The sequence below is a fragment of the Epinephelus lanceolatus genome, chromosome 23, assembly GCF_041903045.1.
Source record: "Epinephelus lanceolatus isolate andai-2023 chromosome 23, ASM4190304v1, whole genome shotgun sequence".
NCBI lineage: Eukaryota > Metazoa > Chordata > Actinopteri > Perciformes > Serranidae > Epinephelus > Epinephelus lanceolatus.
Genome location: NC_135756.1, coordinates 27,359,241 through 27,380,834, shown reverse-complemented (window position 1 = coordinate 27,380,834; position 21,594 = coordinate 27,359,241). Strand labels below are relative to the sequence as shown.

Genomic DNA, 21,594 nt, shown 5'->3' with positions numbered 1-21,594 from the left:
TTTGCTACTCAGTTTTGCTTGGCTGACACTACTAACACTAGTCTGTGAAGATGCTTCAAATGGCTGTGAGACTGTGAGGAGAACATTTCCCCTGATTTTAACTTTGAAGATGTTAAAAGATAAAAACAACATGATGTCAGATAATATACCAACATTAGAAGGATGCAGAAAATCTGGATCTCTTCCTACCTCAATTTAAATGTATGCACACGTGCCCTTACACACACACACACACACACACACACACAGCAGACAGGGATTGCCCAGATACCTGCAGTATCTGGCTTAAGACAGGGTTGTGTGGGAGGAACACAGAAGGCACTGCTGGCAGTGTGTGTGTGTGTGTGTGTGTGTGTGTGTGAGTGTGTGTGTGTGTGTGTGTGTGTGTGTGTGTGAGAGTGTGTCATGAAGCATAAGGTTCATAATTCAGCCTACACAGAGTATGAATCAGGTCAAAGCAGAGAGGTTTGTATTGTAGTTATGTGTTAAAAGTTCCATTCATTTCTAATAGTTCAATGTTACTCCGGGTCCTTTTACTGGGGCTGAATCCACAGACAGGAACACAGAACTTTAGTTCATTTGATACTATTTTAGGTGCAAGAGGCTTAGATATATCGTATCAGCTTTAATTGTGAAACATCATTGGACCTAGGTGCTCTGTGAATTCACTTTTGATTTCTTCCCCCTTCAGTCTGGAGATGTGTGACGAGCGTCTCAATTTCACCATGTGTCCTCTGTGTGATGGAGCCTGTGACTTCTGGCAGCTCAGCACCGCCTGTGGTACCGCCAGGGCTTCACACCTCTTTGACAACCCCGCCACCGTCTTCTTCGCCATCTTCATGTCTCTGTGGGGTGAGGTTGTTCGTGTGTGTGTGTGTGTGTGTGTGTGTGTGTGTGTGTGTGTGTGTGTGTGTGTGAGCAATTGGGCTGAATGTGGAGTTGCTCTTTGATGTTGTCTCATCTTATGACCTCCTTCACCTTAATATGTGGGCTGTGGTCGATCAGTCAGAAAAACATTCTATGCCTTTTCCCGAACACTTTTTCTTGACCTTGATGGAAAACATCATGAGGTCAAGGAAAGATGTAATAGACAGTTTGTAAGGACCAAGTAAAAGACAACTGCGTTGCTAAGTGAGTCCAGCTGCACTAGGCTACAAAATTACGTGACGGCGGATGTTATTGACATGGATATGCCATGGTGAAACAACAGTGTCCCAAAGATAATCTACTAAAAGCCCATCATATGCCTTTTTTACATAGAGATTTCACTAAAGGGGCACTGAGAAGTCCCTACTTTACACCGCCTTCGCATTTTTACACAGAATCAAACAATGGGTGATTTTAAACAGCATGTTGGTGTCCCGGAAGCAAAAGAGCAGTGATGGACATGACATGTAACACAACGGTCAGCCTCTAGTGTGACATACTGCGTATGCCTCTGCAGCACTTAATGAACAATAACAATGGCAATAACAATCATTTACTGTTCCTGTTATATGTCAGTTGATCTCGTCCTCTACTTGGAGGGTAAGAAGCTTCCAGGACCTCATTGTTTTACCAATTTGTAGACATTTTCAGCCGCTGTTCTTCCTCTTTGAGTTAGCTGCTAACTGCTATGGAATACTTTTTGTGGATCGCACACATAACACATCAAAACACGTCAAAATGTCACACCTGTCCTATCCATGTTCCTTTCCTGCCAGCTGTCCCTTTTACACAGAAGTCAATTTGGTGTCTTTACTGCCTCTGCTGCCAGCTTGAAGGCGAGACAACTCTGTACCACCATTCCGCAATTGTATTAACAACAGTACGGTGGATTAACAGTACATAATCCTGGCCTTAAACAGGAAGTGTAAAAGGGGCTATAAATACTCCACCCTATGTGTTCTCACTGTGTTATTTCATGCCGCCTATGTAAACATGGACAACCTGGTGAACCGCAAGCTTCCCATCACAGAAAGTGAAATACTTGTCACACTGAGAATGGTTGCTCACTCTCACCTTCCTGTCCACTTATATTTATGGGCATGAATCCCAATTAGAATGATTGTATGAAAAATACTCATAAAATGTATGCAAGATTACTATCAGATAACAAAGGGTCCAAGACTACTCCACTCAATGAATGGCCAGTAACCCATTCAGCCAGCTGAGCAGTATATCCCGATAGGCCTATTTAAAATTAGTGGCCTATAAAAGGGCAGCAGAAGTGTATCAGAGATATAGAGCAAGATCGGAGATATGGAGCTTGCTGCTGCCGTGTGGCTCACCTGAAGACAGTGAAGAGACATTCAAAGGAGGAGGGTATTACTGAAGAGACTCCTGGCATTGCTTTCACAAATGGTAAGAGGATGCTGATAGGAATTTTGAACATAGATCACAGAGCATGCTTATTCTGAACATAAAGACTAACTGGAGTTTCTTCTGCATGTCTAATGTGTTCCTATGTAGAATAATCTATCAGTAGGTTTAAAAGCACACAGCATACTGGTGTCACTTTTTGATCCTTTTATCCCTCTTTAGCCACATCCTGGCATTTCCCACCAACATCCTCACCTGCATCATCTAATCACCTAACTGCTTCCCGATCCCTCTCATTAGAACCTGCTCTGCCTATACCAGCCCAGCTTTTTTTTTACTTGCCAGTTTGTCATGTTTTTTTATGGTTATCCTTATGCCTGTAGTCTTGCATAGCCAGACCTTTCTCGTGTTGTGCTAGCACTAATGAAAGATTTGGCTGAACCCATCATAATTCCTTACAAGTGTAAATAAAAGTACACTGGGTTGTTTGTATTTTTTTAAACCAATCACAAGTGAGCAGACAGCACTAGAAATAAAGGGACGGTTTGTGCTCAGGTGCTCCTTGGGTGCACTCTTGTTAGCCTCTTTAGGTGCACTTGGCCTGATGGAACTTTTTGGATACACTCGAATGAATGGCTGCCGATATACAATAGAACATTTTCATATAAAAAGCATGTCTCCTCTTTTCAACCTCCTTGGCAGTGATAAGTTCAGAGAGAGAGAGAGAGAGAGAGAGAGAGAGAAAGAGAGAGAGAGTTGAAACACCGGAGCGAGTCTCATGCCGGTGGATTAAAAAAATGGTGATAGTCAATTTATACTCAGTGTTTGTGATAAAGTCTTTTTTTTTTCATCACCCTTGGAACAAGCCGTGACACATAGAGTATATTCGATATATCACCCACCCGTTGCTCAGAGGTTGTTGTTGTTTCACGGACAGTGCAAAAACCAAGTCTGGAGATAGGTCTGGCTATGCAAGACTAGTTTCATGTAGCTCAGGAAGCTCGTTACCATATAAAATAATTGGCCAATGACAAGCTTACATAGTCCACTTTACACATGCATTTACACTTCATTGTATTTACACCTTGCTTTGTCTTGTACAGGAGAGGAGCAAAATATATACTATCCCCAACACCCATGTCCCACAGATCTACTTAAATCGATTGAAATGCATGCGCTTTGACTACCGTCTGTCTAGGCCATCTATTGAGAGACCGGTAGCCCTTCTCAGGAGTGAGCAGACCCATGGCTGGATCTACTGGCTGGCATGCGGATTGTTTTACACCTTTGTCTCTCAGGTCTTTGTCTGAAACTGTATATCAGATGTGTGACCCAGACCTGTCTCTCCTAGACAAAGTAGTTCACTTCCCCACAATGGCACAGAGTGCTAAGGTTGGCCATGGCTCCCTTCACCTTGACAACAGCCCAGCCATCAGCCACTGTGTGGTAGTCATTGATAATTGCCTCATCTGCATCAAGGCTCCCATTGGTCCACAGACACAAGGTTACCTGAACAGGAAACTCTTTTCTCACTCTTTTCAGTTTCAGGCATTCTGTGACAGCCCTGGCAAATTTCTGGACATATTTGTTGGTTGCTGTGATTCAGTCTACAACACCAAGGTGCTAAGAAATATTCCAGTGTTTGTTACAGGATACCAATGTCTGACTGCACCAGCCAACCTCATTACCTCATACCAGTACGGGGAAGAGTGGAGGTGCGCTTCAACGCTCCCCATGCCAGAGCCTAATCAATTATACAGAGGGCCTTTGGCATGATGAAGGCATGGTGGCGAGTGATCTTCTCCAAAACTCTTAAGGTGGATCACACCTTTCCTCCTAGTGTTGTTGCAGTATGTGCAGTGCTCAATAACATCTGCATCACTGCTGGGGACATTCAAGCCAGCTGAGGAAGAGAATCTAGTTCCACCACCATCAACACCTATGCAAGGGGATTAACATGGAAGACAGACTAGCAGCACATTTTGGTTTTAGTCAATAATTCAAGAACTTTTCTTCAATTTTTGTTTGCACATTAATAAATCAAGAACTTGCCTTTTCTTTCATACAGTATTTGTCATATTTATTACAGTGGATCTTTGTGTGAGAGATGCAAAGACCATGGGATGCCTAAGAAGAACTAAAATCATTAAAAGATGCTCCTGACATCTATTGCTAATGGCCATCTTGTAAGAGGTGGGAGGAAGGTGCTTGTGCAGCACAGTGAGTTCGAGACAGCACTTACAGGTGGGCTAGGTTTTCTTAAAAAAAACAAAAAAAAAACCAAGTTCAGCAAAAAGCTTAGTTGTGATTCATTTTGCTCGCATAGAGCAACATCCCGTGCTTTCTCCTCTTTAGCCTGCTTTTTGAGGAAGGCCATCATGCTCCCGCCCCTCCTCTGCCTTTTTAGTGGGTTGCTCGGAGCAGGTGGAGGGCATGGACCACTCATCGTTATCTGTGCCAGGCAGGAGGGACATTTGTGAAGGCTCTTCACAACTCGGGGATGAGGCTTCAGCAGCAGTCTGGCCATGGTTTGGCACCAAGGATGAGGCACTGAGGGTGGGGGGCAGAATGGGTGGCCTCTCTCCAAGTGCCTCACGCATGGCATCAAACCATGGCCAAGGACCTGATGTTGCCTCACCACTGTCCATGTCAGTGCTGGTGAAAGGATTCTTTAACTCCTGTTAACACCATGGATAACAGAATGTTACTGAAAGATACTTGTGTCCAGATCTTTCAATCTGCCCACTCCACTAAGTTGAGGTAGTCATCTGACATTATGACATTATACCTTTTTCTGGGTTGAAAAACAATCAATCCAGTGAGCACCGTGAGCGGACTAACAGTCAGCCAATCAGTGCGATGAGCTGGACGAACGCCATTGTCAAGAGTTGTCAAGCTTTTTCCCAGAACCAATGAGGAGTAATAACATCAATGGCAACCACTACAGACAAGACAGACTCTGCTATTGAGGCTGTTGTAAATTGACACGTCTGCTCAATATCGCCCGACGTTGTAGTTTGATTTGACTTGTTTTCATGTCTTTGACTCAACTCAAAATGATATATTCAGGCATTTACATTGGTATCCAGTGATTGGTTAGGGAAATCAAATCCCATTCCCCAGTGGAAGTCATTTCAAGTGGAATCAGTGGGAGACTGAAGATGAGAAAAACAACTTGACAGTTCTGTCTGATTTTAGGTTATACTGAGGGCAGAATGCACGGGACCAATAATAATGGAATAGGGCTAACTTTTACTAGCCATTTAATGTTTAAGTAAATTAAGTGTAGATAACTACTGTAATAGGCCCATTACATTATGCTACACCATTAACTACAGTAGTGTAGCGTTCAGAGTTTTCCTATGGGTTTAACATAATGTTGAGACTTCGGAACATAGAAGCATATGGAAAATGTTTAATCAGCAATGGTAACTTACATGATGGTCTACGTCTCTTGTGTTTATCATGTTGATTGGTTTTTTGTGAACGGCCGAACACTGCATCACTTTAAATGTTGCTGCCACAAAGAATTGTGAGGCGGCATTATCTCCTTTCCTTTTTGTAAAGGATGGTCCAGTGTATCCAATGCTCCAGACAATAAGAAAGAAAGCACTGAAGCACCTTTCCTTAGAGAATTTGACCAGCTCTTGTCATGGCTGCCACTTGGGTACTTCTGGGCCATTTCACTAATTTATGAACCGTCCTAAGCAAAAAAGATTATTCGACCACAGCCCACATCTTGCTAAGAGCAACAGGCTAAACGACACACAGCAAAAATACATTTAAAAATGAATCTGGACAATCTAAAAGTTTTATATGCAGCACAAACGCTATGTAGTCAGTTAATTGTTTTCTTCAATTATCTGATGCATACTGTAATCAGCAGCTTAATTTACGTTTGTCCCATTTTTCTTTCTGAAAGTGAGCTGCCATGAGAGCATCTAGTTTACTGTGAATTGGGCTTAACAGTGTGCTCTTACAGCAGGAAATGGGAAAACAGCTTTTTAAGGTCTTTCAATGAAAATTGGTGAAAACAAAAACAATGACTTTTGCCTGAAAATACATTTTGACACTGGAAACTGAAGTGTGATTGTGAGATGTGTTTGGAAGCTCCAGAAAAAGCTACTCAACTAGATGTTTTTTCATAAAACTATGACCTTGATAGATTATGGAACGCCATTCTACTAACTTTATGGTATGGATTTGTAAGACCATGAGTAAATAATGTTTGTAAAATTAGGCAGTAGGAAAGTGAAATTTCCCCTCTTATCTGTTCATGTGCTGACAGTCTTCATTTTAATCAGCAGTCAGATCAGTGATCAGCTGCCAAACCATAAATCCTAAAAAAAAACTGCATCTAGCTGTCAGTAGATCTTGAGATGATGCTAATTATAAAAATGTTCATCAAAATGACTTGACTCTTTTTGTGTGTTTGTGTAGCGGTGCTGTTCCTGGAGCACTGGAAGCGCCGTCAGATCAGTTTGAGCTTCAGTTGGGATCTGACAGGCATCGAGGAGGATGAGGTATATGCAGTACATACACATGCAAAGAAAGTCACTGATACACAGTGATATAGGTCTGAATACACGCAAATAGTAATGTGTTCGTTCATATAAACATACAAACACATCAGCTGTATCACAAGACAGAACACTGGACAGTTCAGCACAACTACTTATTTTCTGTGACATTGTTTCTGAAATTTCAGTGACAAGGTTTTGCCAGATTATTCATTGCCACTGTACAACATCAGTGCACAACATCTACAGTATGTTTAAGGTAACTGGTCATGTTTGACGCATCTAGAACTCTTAAAGTACAATCTACCTCCCGCATTGGCATATTAAACAAGTCACCTGCTGCAGAATTGTCCAATATGAATGTTCCACAGAGACTAGACTGAAATATACAGATGCAACATACACACACATAGAAAAAACACACACAGATACACACATACACACACACAGGTAGGAGCTTTTCTCACACAGACTTGTACATCATATTCACATATTTGTCTCTTTCTCCTATTTTTCCCCTAGGAACATCCCAGGCCAAAGTACGAAACCATCCTCCTTCAGAAAAGACAGCGGAAGCAGAAAAATGAAAAGAAGAAGAAGAAGAAAAAGAATGAGGTAGGGAATGTTAGAAACCTCCATCTTTCTCATAAAACCTGTTTACTTAACTCACAAGTGTTTACTTTATATAATATGAACAATGTATGAAATCCATTCTCGTAGCTGGACCTGACTGTCAACAACATCAATGGAGAGGTATTATACAGTAAACTCATTTTTTTTTTCACAATATGTATGACAGACTTTGACATTTATTTGAATAACAGCAGGTTTTAAAAAAGATACACATGATATTCCCACCTTGCCTCATGATTACAGTAAGTATACTTTACTGCATTCTGTGGAAAGATAAAAACAGTATTCACTTGATTATGAAACTCTTCCACCTGGCTCAGTCTTCACATTTGGAAACAGTTGGTTCCTGCATGGTTCCTGATAGTTTGGTGTCCAAAACGTGTGGTAGACATTAGTGTGATAGTCTAATGATTGGGAATGATCTAGATTCCCTCTGTAAATTGGGTCAATCACATTGAGTCCTGCTGGCCCACATAGACTTTGCTTGGGTGACAGATGGCTTCTTGCCACGGGCTAATAAATTCACACGGTACACAATGCCCACAACACCATCTCACAACCTGATCTGGGGAGAAAAGTTGGAAACCTGTAGGATCCCACTGGTGTTTTTTTATTTCAACTTATGGGGAGCGTGTCAACATACGCCATCTGCTGGTTGGAATTCAAGGAAAAGGAAAAGCACCACAAAGTTTCCCTACAAGGAATTGAAATGGTTGATTATATACAGTTATACCATGATCACTGAGAATTCTCTTTTTTGACTGGCCTTGTGTTGGGTTGGTCTTTGCCTCAGTTTTCTTTTACAGTCATGGAATGTGTAATGCCTACCATACACGTAAAGACTTTGAAAAGACTTGGACTAAAGTCGGTCAGCCTCCAATGTCAAAAGACAATGTGTTTTCATTTTCAGTCACCAACTATCAGATTTTGCAAAGACTGAGGATCTTGCAGGGTCACTGTTTGCAAGACTACAGCTAGATTCGTTTTGAGATTATTGCCCATCCTGCTCCTGGTGGAAAATATTAGGCTTAACTTTCTGTAAGAAATATGACATATTAAGGGCCTGTTTATACGGTTCGGTATATTTCTGAAAACGGGTATTTATCTTATTATTTACACGTAACCGGCATTTTTCTCGACGAAAATGGAGATTTTCAAAAATGGCTTCCAAAGTGATAATATCCGTGTCTATGGAGACGTGTAAACAGGATAGACGGAGATTTTGGAAAACGATGACATTGCAAACCAGTTCGCACATGCCCATTAGGCGCCCGGGAACCACAACAACAATGGCGGATATATGCGGGGTTGTTTACATTTTGTTAGCACTTCTGGGACTACTTACGAGCTTACAAATGAACTGCTGCATCAACATCACTGCTACATCGGCAAACAACGACGTCTGCTGTGCCCAATATTAGTAAGTGCATAGCACCTAACTATGCTACATAAGGTTAAAATGTAGTTTATCATTGTTTTTATCACTAGCGCCAAGAGGAAAACAAATCACTGTGCATGCACAGAATGTTCTTCTATGGTGTTCGACATATGGCGTATCGTCACCTACTGGCCTGGCATGCTAATTGCAGTGAAAAGCTGCTGCTTCTGCATTTTTGTGTAAACATATCGTTTTTACAACTGATTGTGTAAACCCGTTGTTTTTTTTTATACGGGATAAATAAAAATCTGTTTTTATCTGTATCAGTATCTGTAAACAAGGCCTAAGTATTCCCTCCATGTCTGCCAAAACAGAGAACTCTAGAAACACAAGATAAAAGGCGTCATGTTGACAGTATTCTTGTCAATTCTGCATTAGTATAACCAATAAAGAGAAACTGTATTTGTGTACAAACTTTACATTTGTGTAACTTGCTACCAGCCTCCGTTGGTTAGGTGTTCTTTTTTAGTGGGAGGAGACTACTGGAATGAGAGGCAAACTGAAAATGAGTCTATTGTTCAGTCTCCAGCCTCACCAGTTTCCAAGAGAACTGAGACTTGTCCACGTTCTTATGCCCCAGAGTCCCCTCCATGGTTACTGTCGACCTGGTTTGCTGCTTCCTGTTTGGTGCTGGAGAGAGTGCAGCCATTGGTTGTTGACTGTGTTCACATCATTTAACTTTAGTACATGCATGAGCCAAGACTAAAAACATCTGATAATGTTAATTAAACATGTCAGAATGTCAAAACGAGAAAACTGACTTTGCTAAAAAGTGACAGACTTAACACAGGTCTAACACAAGAGTTTTATGACCCCCTACATCAAATGATTGAGATCACAGCAACGCGCACTGACTGAGGTGGAACTGTCATGGTCAACATTAGAAATCTGTCTGTGCAGTGAAATTGCTTGAAAAGTCAATGGTGGCATAAATCGTCAGGTATCCTTTGTGTGCATCAGACATTTTTCAATACTAAGACACATTATGGTACTAAACTAAATTATTATTATTGTGTGTGTGTGTGTGTGTGTGTGTGTGTGTAACCTGTCCCTCTGTGTTGCAGCCAGAGAAGCAGGAGGATGGGACAGTGACAGGGAAGGACAGATGGAGGCAAAAACTACTGTCTGCCATGGCTGCAGGAATACCGGTAACCCCTCCTGTCCCTCACCTTTCTCTTCCTCTCCCTCCTCCTTTCACCTTCCTTCTCCTCCTTGCCTTCCTGTCCTTCCTCACCTCCCTGTCCCTCTCCTCTCTTTTCCTCTCCTGCAGGCTGCTGTCTATCTGTTCTTCTCTTCCTGTCCCATCCTCTGGCTTCTACAGTCTCAACTCTTCAGGTATTTGTTTGTGCAACTTTCTGAGCACTTTTTTCACATTAATCTGTAATCTTTCTGATAGTCACAGCAACAAACTGAGCCTTTGTAATCCTTTCAAGTCTCTTTGTGGGACTAAAAGCATGACAGAACTGTTATTTCAGCGTCTGTTGCCTGAGTGAAGTTGACCGAAAGATTTCCTGTCCTGTGAGAGCTTATGTGAGCTTCTCTCTTCCACTAATGAGGTAGAAATGACATCCATAATAATTGAAGGTTTTTTATTCAAAGCAGTCTGCTGGGATGTCTATATTTGGAAATATTTTGCTTCCTAAATTCAATATTTCCAGTGACTGATCACTGTTTTGCAAGTAGGTGTTTAATACTGGACCATGTAACACCACCAGTTTTTGTTTGGAGAAGTGACAGTATCCTCAGTGATGGATGTCTCATTTTTGGAATGAAACTTCTCAATTATTCTAGATTTTGCCAGCAGTGAAGTAACAGACTGTGCTTACTTTCAGCAGACAGAGACAAACCTGTTATTTTAGACAAATACAGTCTGTATCAACAAAAACAGAGGCAGTGCTGTCTAGAAACTCCAACAGGTGGAGCGTGTTGCAGAGCAGAGGGAAAAGGTCAACAAGTCAGAGAAGCCAAAACTTTTACCAATGTAGAGTCAAGTAACCAAACCCTGCTTATAGTTGATGGTATGTTTGAGGACCACAAAGTTTTCCATAAGCACTCCCTGTCTTCCTGATAGCTGAACATTAAAACATTGCCAGCCGACTGCTTTCTTACTGTTTCAAGCTTAGATTTCAAGACATGTCGCCATTACTTTTTTGGCCTTCGTCTTTTTTAGCTATATCTTTTAACTGGATGGAAGATTTTAGTCATTGAACGTCTTGATCGTAAGTTATCAGAGAGACAAGCTGAGTTACCATTAGCATCAGCTCGGATCACAGCCCCCCCTGACCTCCCTGTCAACCAAAGAGTGTCTGAGAGACACTAATTTTTAAGATGAAACTGTTTTATTCAGTTTCAATCACCAAGTCTGTTTATTTTGGAGTGGAAGAGACCTCTTCAGATAATTCTGCTACCGCTAAAAACCTGGTCAATTGAAAGACTAAAGCAATTCTAACCTTTAAACAAGCTAGAAACAAGCTGAGCTAACATTAGCAGCAGCTTAGCTAGCACCTCCTCCTGCTAAAGAGCGTTGAAGAAACCCTGATTTTTTAAAACAAAACTGCTTTATTCAGTGCTTGCTGTTTCAGTAACTGGGTCCGTTTGGAGGAGGAGACCTCTAATAATGATAATAATACATTTTATTTGTAAAGCGCTTTTCATGGTACTCAAAGACACTTTACATTAGTTAAAAACAAGCAAAATACACACAAAATCATTCACACATATTAAATGCTGTTTTGAAAAGATAAGTTTTGATGAGTGATTTGAACCGAGAGAGGTCAGTGCAGTGTCGAATGTGTTTGGGGAGAGTGTTCCAGAGGGAGGGGATGGCTATGAAGAAGTCTCTATCGTCCAAGGTCTGGTGCTTGGTCCTGAGTGGTGGAGTCAGGAGGTTGGCATCAGAAGAGTGGAGGCTGTGGGAAGGAGTGTGGCGGTGGAGCAGGTCAATGATGTATGAGGGGGCCTGGTTATGGAGGGCTTTATGAGTGAGGAGAAGGACTTTGAATTGGATGCGTTGTGGGACAGGGAGCCAGTGGAGGTTCTGGGTACAGGGGTGATGTGCAGAAGCGGGTATGGGTGAGCAGATGGGCAGCAGAGTTCCTGATGTATTAGAGTTAATTAGGACTTTGGATAATGCACCATAAAGAACACTGTTACAGTAGTCTGCGGATAATTTGGCAGCTAAACTTCAGAAGATCAGATCCAAACTGGTCACTGGTCACTCTGACCACTGACCAGTCAGATCACTGGGGAAAGAAAATATCCTGACATGGAGAAAGTCCTGAGTAACACATAAACAAGTTTATAGGTCAGTAGAATCATTGTATTGCTCCAGGCTTTTATTTCCGCTCTGGTTTTAAAACTGAGCTTTTCACAAATGGAGAGATTGTTTGTGTCACTAAACACATGATGATGATTTTAGCTTCATTTTAATTGTGCATACTTTGTTTATCCTGCAGTGATATCTGACAGTGTGGCTGATTTTGCCTGATGATGAATTATAAGCCTCTGTTGTTCCCTTTTCCCCCTGTTGGATACTGTGTGAGTGTGAGTTAGGGAAGTCATACACAAACAAAACACATGCTGGTTTAAAAGACATTGCTAAAGATTGGCAGACAAAGAAACTGCATTTATTAATATTTAAGTATAAGCCTGGAGATATTCTGTTGTTTGTTATTGTCAAAAAATCCCTTGAAAAGACCAAAACCAACTCCCTCTGTGCCATACAGCTGTAATATTGTGCAAAAATCACATGTTAAAAGGCATCAATGTTGCACCGATTATTACGTCACCATCACAAGCAACCTGTAGTTTATTCTGGGCCTTTATTACTCACTTGATTCCAAATGCGTGTTAATCTACGTCTGAAAATAGTCCCCAGTAAATGCACTGCTTACTCCTGTTTGAGTGATGATTGTTAAAAAATTACACTGCCCATCAGTTTCAGGAAACTACTGATGTGTTTGTGACCCGCTGTTAAAGCTTTCCATCTTCCATGAATGAGTTAAGGGCTGAGTGCCACCGACAGGTTATCTTTAACGGTTGTAATCCCACATTTAGCAGGCATTTTGACTCATCAGCGACAGGTGTAACTAATAACATTAATGATAGCTTATTGTGCTCGCTGGCTCACAAACACCTCCCGTAAATGAAACCGAGTTAACAGTAATTAATGTCATTAGTTACACCTGTGCTCTTCCTGCAATAACAAGTACATAATTCTGCTGCGAAACATGTCTGTATAACTGCTGCTGGTGTAACTATATTTCTGCACCTGCAACCAATTGTCTGTGGGGCTAAACTGAAAAGGACAAAGAGTGCACAGCATGAAAAGAGACAAAGACAAAAAGACAATGAGAGAGACACACAAATAGACACAGAGAGAGACAGAGAGAGAGAGAGAGAGAGAGAGAGAGAGAGAGAGACTTGGAGAAGCAGAGGGATGGAGAGTAACAGAGGGAGGGAGGCTGAGTGGGAGTGAGGCATGCTGGGCTGGAAGCCAGGGGTAAGATTAGGGAACGTCACTATGGCGACAAAGAAATCTCTTTCTCTCTCTCACACACACACACACACATGAGGCTTTTGATTTGTTACCTGAGACACTGAAATGTGCTGTAGGATCAAATCTAAAGACATTAGCTACAATACAGTTTATATTCAATATCAATAATATTCATGACTACTCAGTGTACAAACCAAAAACCATTAATTTGGCAGTTTAGCGATTATTTTAAAGGCCCTGGTCTTAACGTGACAAACATGCTGCTCTTTCTGCCTTTTTTTTGTTACCTTCTGGTTTATTTATTAACTGAAGCCATCTCTGCATCTCAGTGACGGACAGTTCTCTGTCAAAACTTTTCACATCATTTTTTAAATTAGGAGCTGTCAGTGCTGATAACATGAGACGTGTCCAAAGAGCTAAAATAAGATTATACATACAAGACCATTTTAAATATTTTAGCACTGGAAAGTATGAGTGTCTTTGGAAATCTTACGTAACCTCATGATTCAATTCTAATACAATTTTTGGTGCCTGATTTGAATCAAATTCGATTCGATTTGAAAAGGAGGGCACAGTTTTCAGTCCTCTAGTATGCTATATTGTAAGACAAACCATTTACTGACATCCTTATTACACTGAAACACAGTATGAAACATATCCAAAATGGTCCACAGTTAATTTGAAAACACCTTAGAGTCTCCTGTCTGTATGCGGATAACAAAATGAGGGGGAGGTGGAGTGCTTTGTTGTGTTGTCATTAAATCAGTCTGATTGGCAGTTCAGCTCAGTGCACAAGAAGAGAAATGGAAAAGAGGAAAGCAAAATGGCTAATGTCGAGAGGGTGTGAGATCAAAGCAGAGTTGTTATATTAGGTAAGATTTTTTTTGACCACTGAGAGCAGAAACAGTTCGGAATTGTTTGTGTAATTGTTCAACAGTGCACAGTATATATACATTTTTCTTTCAGCATCAGGCTGTATTGTCAATGTGCTAACTGGCTAACTAGCATCTTGAATCCGTCCTGTCACTCTTCTAGTTTCCCTTTTTGAATGACAAATACAGATTACCGCCATCTGCTGGCGGGTAGAGTTATTTCCTCTCACGCAGTCACAGAACATACATGCTGGTTGGCCGGCAGCTGTAGTCTTTGCGGTGTGTTCATGTGCAACATTTTGACTGTGGCACTGGCAACGTGAGGTGACGCATCAGTTGGTTTTCATTGCCACTAGTTCTTAGAAGTCGGTTTGATGCATCTGGGCCTTTAATCTCCAAATTGTTGATGTAGCAAGTATTCAGAATACACACCACATTTGTCTCACAAATTCTGTTTAAACATCAAATTAAAACATGACCACAACTGCTGACTTTTGTGGAGATGACACAAGATAAGCTAACAAGATAGGCAACATGGATGCTCTGTTGACTGCCCGAGGGCTGCACTGCCCTTGCATTTGAGTTCCACCATTTACATTCATCAATTATTTAGAAAATCAATTTTTTAAAGTTTTGAATCAATGCTGAATTGTCCATGTCCGCATCCCAGTGCCTCTAAGAATCCAGTTTTTCTCCCATCCATGCTGCACATTTTGCATCTGACTTACAACCATTCTTTGCCAGTTATTACAGAGGTAGCATTACATGTGTATTTCTGTACTCTTAAATTTATCTGTCTGTTAGAAGACAACAGATAGACAGAGCAGCTCTTGTAATCTGTCACTGCAGCACCTCGCAGTATGTAAGGATGGGCATGACTATACAACTGTGAGGCTTCCAAATACACAACCATTCAGAATATTAGCAACTACACAACCCACAGCTTCATTTGTTTGCATTTCTTAACTGGATAGTTATAATTAAAAAATTCTGTCAACATCTTTATAGCAAAAAACCACGTGAGCCCCAACATTTAGACTGATATGGATTTGTAAAATGTGCCACCTGTAGTCATCAAATGTATGAGTAGTTTAATTATAAAGGATAAAGAAGCATTTGTGTGTGTAGGATGAGCCTCAGTCTGCTGCAACCTTAGAAAGGATAAGTAGGTAGAGATGATGGATGGATGGATGGATGGGTAATACCATCCCGGTGGTGTGTGTGTTTGTAAATATCTTTGGCAGTCTTGCAACTGTATAAGTTTGCACATGAGTTAGAATGTTGTGTGCTCTGTATGCCAACCAGGGTGTTGACACAAGGCGAAAAAGAAATAAAGAGAGGGAGGCTGATAAACAGAGGGAGCGAGTGACAGAGAGAAATAAAAATGGTCTCTGTCATGAGATGAAGGCTTTCGCTGGGCTTTCCTCAACGGAGGTAACAAGCCAAATATAACACCTGACCCATTTTCTACTACCATCCTTTGTGACGGCTGTCCCCACCAACCATCACACACACACACTCTCACTCCCACTAAGAAAGTCTTTTTGTCCTTCAGTGAGTTGATTTGTCAAGTTCATCAACCTGTTTGTGTGTGGGTATAAAATAGAGAAAAAGCTCTTAGGGATCTTGCTTGAAATTAAGACTCAGCCCAAATTAAACAGACAAGTGGCTGGGCATTGAAAAAAAAACTAGAGATGCACTGATTGTGAAATTCTGGGCAGATACCAATGTTTAAAATAAAAATTAGACTGATAACCAATACCAATACAGATAATTTTGTTAATTTGTTTTCTTTTTGTTGTCATGTATTCCACAAGTCAGTCATACCTATTCACGAGACAACCTTTAATATTCCATTCATTCACATGAAAAACATTTTTTTTAAACTGCTTCAAATATCTTTTTACTATATATAACAAAACATTCTCCCTCAAACAGCTGTATTTATTTAAACATTTTCACCAAAAACTAAATTTTACATGATTACATTTGAACACATCATGATATCATTATGATTTACCTTCACCCAATACTAATTTTTATTACATAAACCTTTAGTGCCTCATAATGTAACTTGGTGCAGCCTCCATTTGCTGTTGATTCCAGTCACTGGCTGCTAACAGCTAATGTTAACTAGCTCTCCTCCTGCCGATTTCAACATGTATTGATTGATAGAGTTTAACGTGTCATTTGGTCCTGAGGGTATCCTGGGGAAGATCTCTGCTTGTCCCAAACACTTTTTCTATTGTCCAAGGGATGAGAGGATGCCGTAACCTTGATCCCCTGAATCTTATTTGCAGATAGGCTGATGGCAGTCAGCAAGGCGGATACTGGCCAGTACTGATGTTCAGCTGTTATATCTGTGCAGTCCTAAAAAAATGTTGACATCAAGTTATTAACATTTATCAAACTGTCCTGCTCAAGGGCCGATTTATTTCATTCTCTCAGCCAGACTAGGAGGGACCATTATGGGTCATTTGCATATAGAAAAATACAGAGATTTTATAGTGACAAATGTAAACAATGGATGTTTTTGAAAAATCTGTCCATTATTATCTATCTTTACCAAATGTTCCTGATGAGGGAAATTCCAGTTTGAACATTTTAAAGAGTGTGTCTTTGATATTTGAACAGTCACATTCAGGTATGTTCAATAGAGACAAATAACTTGTGTCTTTGAAGCTTGTATGTGTCCGTCCAACGGAATATTAGTCAACAGACATGTTTGCAAAGTTCTAAAACCTATATATGATAAACACCTTTAATTATTATTTTGTTAGTCAATAAACTTCCTTCTTGACAAAGGAAGCAAAATAGCCACATGTCAGAGGCACAGAACCTTAAAAACATGCCTCACCGTCATTAGATGAATTGATCAAATATATGTCATTTGTTTACATTACCTTACCTAATGTGTCGCCTTATCTCACAACTCATTTGTATTCAGAGACACTTAAGGATATGCAGGAATATTCTACACTAAAATCAAACCCACTCAGACAGAAGTTAACAGGAGCTCTTATTGGCCAGAGTATAAAAGGACTCTCAAGTATGCTGCTTAATGTGAAATTCACTGCTTCCATGATGTGTCTGAAAATTCACAAAGAATCACTTTGATATAAAAATACATCAAAGTGACAGATGCAGTGCTCAACATGCAGGGGCAGGGTGGATAAATGTGTTCTCTGTACAGGCGACATTCTCCACATATATCACAAATTTTAAATGCAACTGCATCTATTGCTGCATCTCTGTGATTGTATATACTGTGATAGAACTGGTTATTTTAGTTATTTTGATATAATTACTTATGGTAAGGATATTGTAATCTCAAAGGCCCACTTTTTAGCTATCAGAGCTTTTGGTCGTAAGGCCCTGAAACTGCTAGAGCCACAGACCAAGGGTCTGACTCCAGAGCTGCTGCCAGCTCTCCTCCGGGGAAGCAGTCCAAAGCAGCGGGGAATGAAGGGGAGGGACAGAGGAGTGCTATCTAGTTCTTGTCTCATTTGTGATCTGATAGACAGAGTAGGTAAGGAGGGGTGAGGGAATGCGCTTTGTGCTGCACTACAATAAAATTAAAGAAAAAAGAGTGTATGGGAAACACTGGGTTACTGTATGAGGTGCATGCATATGCCCATGCTCATCTGGTGGGAGGGGCTTAGGACAGAGGCGAGAGCTGCAGGAGGAGGTTGTATTTTCAAATCTTTTTTTGTTTTTGTCTTTTCTAGAAAACTGCCTACCCTAGCTTTAATTTTTAGCCATAGAGACTTTGTAATAGAAATGCTGGTGATATGTACAGTTGGTTTTCTTCGGTTTAAACTGGTTGAAAATAGCCTATGGGGGTCTTTGCCAACCAAACTTGGACTCAAAGTCACAGGGATTCACATTTATCTCGTTCAATAGGCACTTTTAGCAACTTTTCATACTGCTGGTGACAGATTCACCTATATTGGATTAAGTCTTAAAAACAAACTGAAGCACATGAGGAAACACTGCAGAGCTTAGATAAACTGATGACAATTTGACAGTTAAAAATGCAGCCAGATTCGGAGGTTAGGGAGACATCAGTACTCAGAGTCTCGGTTTGCATCTTAAACATTTTCTTGGTATTATTCATAAAACAAAGAGGAAAAACCTGAGCTGCAGGAGAAACATTGCATCAGGCTGTAGAAACTCAGTGCCATACACTCCAGCACCAGTCTTCATAAGGGAATAATGGCTGAATATTAGCCAAAGAAAGCAAGCAATAAACAGGGGCTTTACCTTTTCACTTACATGTCTCTTTTACAGCTGTGTCATGGCTAAATGGCCTGATACAGCAGCACTATCATGTAAAGCACAAAGCATCAAGATAAAATATATGAGACAGACTTATAATGGATTTAATAAAATGTAAAGAGAAGAGTTATTAATTAAACTAAATAATATGTTTAATTTACTATTATTTAAAATGCACTATGTTCAGGTTTAACTAAACAGTGTTAAAGTAAAGAGCAGTGTGTTGGATTAAGTTGAAGATTACTGTGTATGTTATTGAAATGCTAGTGTATAGAGTAAGCTTGTACTGCAGGTTGCACTGTGCCAGTATACCCACTAGATGGTGTTGTTGTCTTATATATTAGCTTTTAATGAGCCAACTCCTCGAACATCATTCTGTGTCTGTGTGTGAAATTCCTACCTGCCTTTGCCTTCCCATGGAAAAATATGTGTGTATGTGGGTGAAGGAGGTCACATATGTCAGGATGGAGATGCAGCGTTTGTTTTTGCAGAGATCAAACTGTATTTTACCACAGACAGGCCAGGAGAGCAGCTTTCCTTTTGACACAAGTAGGTCAGCTTTTCCCACTGGTTTTAAGTTCAGGGAACCATGCCACACTAACTCTGTAGCGTGAGTGTGAGAGAGGAGCCAGCAGGTTAGAGGGCATCAAGAAATTCTGACATGATTTTTACCCTCCTTTTGAGCACCACACCATCTTAAAATAGAAAATTCAGAATAGAGTCCAGCTTTCAGAACAATGTCTTTGGATGACCAATGCTCGGAAAGTTTTTCCCTACGTCTCAGAAAAAATCAAGAACAGAGCAAAGTCAGTGGTGTTAATGTTGCACACTGATGAACTGAATGTTGATAAAATACAGTTTAGTCTCACCTCGACAACTCCCAACATGTCTTTATTTTATGGAGAAGGGGGATAAAATAACAATACAGTCCTCCCTTTTGTTGCTACTCCTTGCCCTCCTCTACAGGGAGGTCAAAGATCAGCTTATCAATAACAGGCAAATGGCTAGGTCCTTGATTAAGTTTTGTGTTGGTCATGTTTATTCTAGTCTTTCTTCTTATTGTAAGGATAGCCCAAAGCTGGACCCATGGGCCAAAGTAGGCCTGCCGTAAGGTTGGATTTGGCCTGCCAGATGTGTCTTTAAATATGTAGGATCCCTAATTATTATTACTGTTTTCATGATCTGAGCATGGTGGGCAGAGTGACACTTTGCGTACTGAGTGAGTTAAGAGAAAGCGGCACATGGACAAAATGCATTTCAATTGAGAGAGCTTGGGATCCTAGTACTGTTTTGCATCTTAAATGGATTGTTCAGATTCTCTTAAAGTGGGGTTGTACAGGGTACTTATTTGTAGTCAGTAGATGTCGGTCAGAACGCCTGCAGTTTGGAGAAGCAGGCTGGAGTCCAACATAGAAGCTAAGCAATGTAGTGCTGTAGAGGGATCAGCAACAAAATGTATTTTAGCCCCCTAAAAACAAGTCCCACCTTAAAACATCCATTTCAGTTTAAGTATATGCTACACTGAGAGTATTTCCACTGCTGTAGTTTAATGTCAGACAGTAATTTCCAACTAGAAAATAAGCTGTTATATCATGTCACTGAAAGCCAGACTCCATTGAGAAAAACAATAATTTAACATGTGTGAACACAGGAGCTGCCGGCCTACCACTGCTTTGATTAGTACGTTTGTTTGTGTTATTATGTGACTTTGGCATTTGAAAGGGTTGATTCAGATTTACCAAAGTCACACAGCAACACATACAAACTAACTGATTGAAGCAGCAGTAGACCAACAGCTCCTGTTTTCAGCATGCTAAATTATTGTTTTCTAAATAGAGTCTGGTGGCCTTGTATAAGCATGAAAGCAGCATCTAACTCTCTGCAAGAAAGCAAATAAGTATATTTCCCAAATTTGTCAAACATGCAGCACAGTTTTCCAGATTATTTACTACTCATTTATACTTCCAAGTGCATATTTTCACGAAAAAAGGCTGTATTAAACCACGCATCATGTACAGGATCAATATTTTTGATTCACTTCAATAGTACAACAGCACTTGAACAAAATTTCCCACATTATCGCCTGGGCAAATAATTCACAGGGTCCATGGAATGGAAACATTTGTTCCGAACTGGTCTCTAAATGTAGGATTCAGACTGTATAACGGGCCATTGTGCTCCTTTATGTCTCTCTGTTGAGATGTGGTAACACTTCCTGTGGAGGCAGTGAAATACAGATGGCTGCTGCTGCTTCAACTCTCCATTCAGCTTTTACAAACCATTTGAAAGGAAGACAACAAAAGTTGATAAAGGTTTGGCCATTGTACTAACTTTCCTCTCTTGTCCCTCCCGTGTCCTCCTGTCCTTCCTGTCAGGCTGCCATAGAGAAGTTGACCTGGAAAGACCGTCTCCCTGGATACTTCATCAATGTTTCCTCTATCCTCTTTATGGTTAGTACATAAAAATCAGGTTAATGCTGTACTTAGGATCATACATTTGTCAGTATATATGGATGACAGCACTTAAAATAGATTAATAAACACGTGTATGATAAGCTAATGTACATAAGTGAGTATATGACTGACCTACATCGATGTGACCTTTGAAATATTAATTCAGTCTCTGCTCTGTGAGTATCAGACAAATATGGTCAAGTAATAACTTATTTATTTTCTTTCTTTTCCTCCTCTCTGCTCCCAGTTTGGCTTGACGTTCTCAGCAGTCTTTGGTGTCATTATCTACCGCATCACAGTGTCAGCCCTGATGGCGATGAGTCCTGACCCAGAGACCAAGTCTAATGTTCGAGTGACAGTGACGGCCACTGCGGTCATCATCAACCTGGTGGTCATTCTGATCCTTGATGAAATCTACGGCGCTGTGGCATTGTGGCTGACTGAGCTAGGTACAGAAGAATATACAGTTTTATGCTCTCATTTAGTTATGCTGTCTCAGCTATTAAACTAAACAGAAATATAAACACAGCACTTTTGTCTTTGCTCCCATTAATCACAGGTTTAAGTTAAAGATCTGAGACTTTTTAAGGCACTGAATGGA

General features: G+C 40.6%; 1 protein-coding gene across 1 annotated transcript in view; it reads left to right on the top strand.

Moving 5' to 3' along the window:
• The window catches only part of ano2b (anoctamin 2b), a 114,409-nt gene that overhangs the window by 49,166 nt on the left and 43,649 nt on the right, over window positions 1-21,594 (top strand). The window contains exons 13-17 of the mRNA XM_078165133.1: window positions 692-852; window positions 6,742-6,824; window positions 7,344-7,436; window positions 20,916-20,990; window positions 21,241-21,442. Of these exons, the coding sequence (XP_078021259.1) occupies window positions 692-852; window positions 6,742-6,824; window positions 7,344-7,436; window positions 20,916-20,990; window positions 21,241-21,442 (614 nt within the window). The remainder of the gene's footprint in view (window positions 1-691; window positions 853-6,741; window positions 6,825-7,343; window positions 7,437-20,915; window positions 20,991-21,240; window positions 21,443-21,594) is intronic.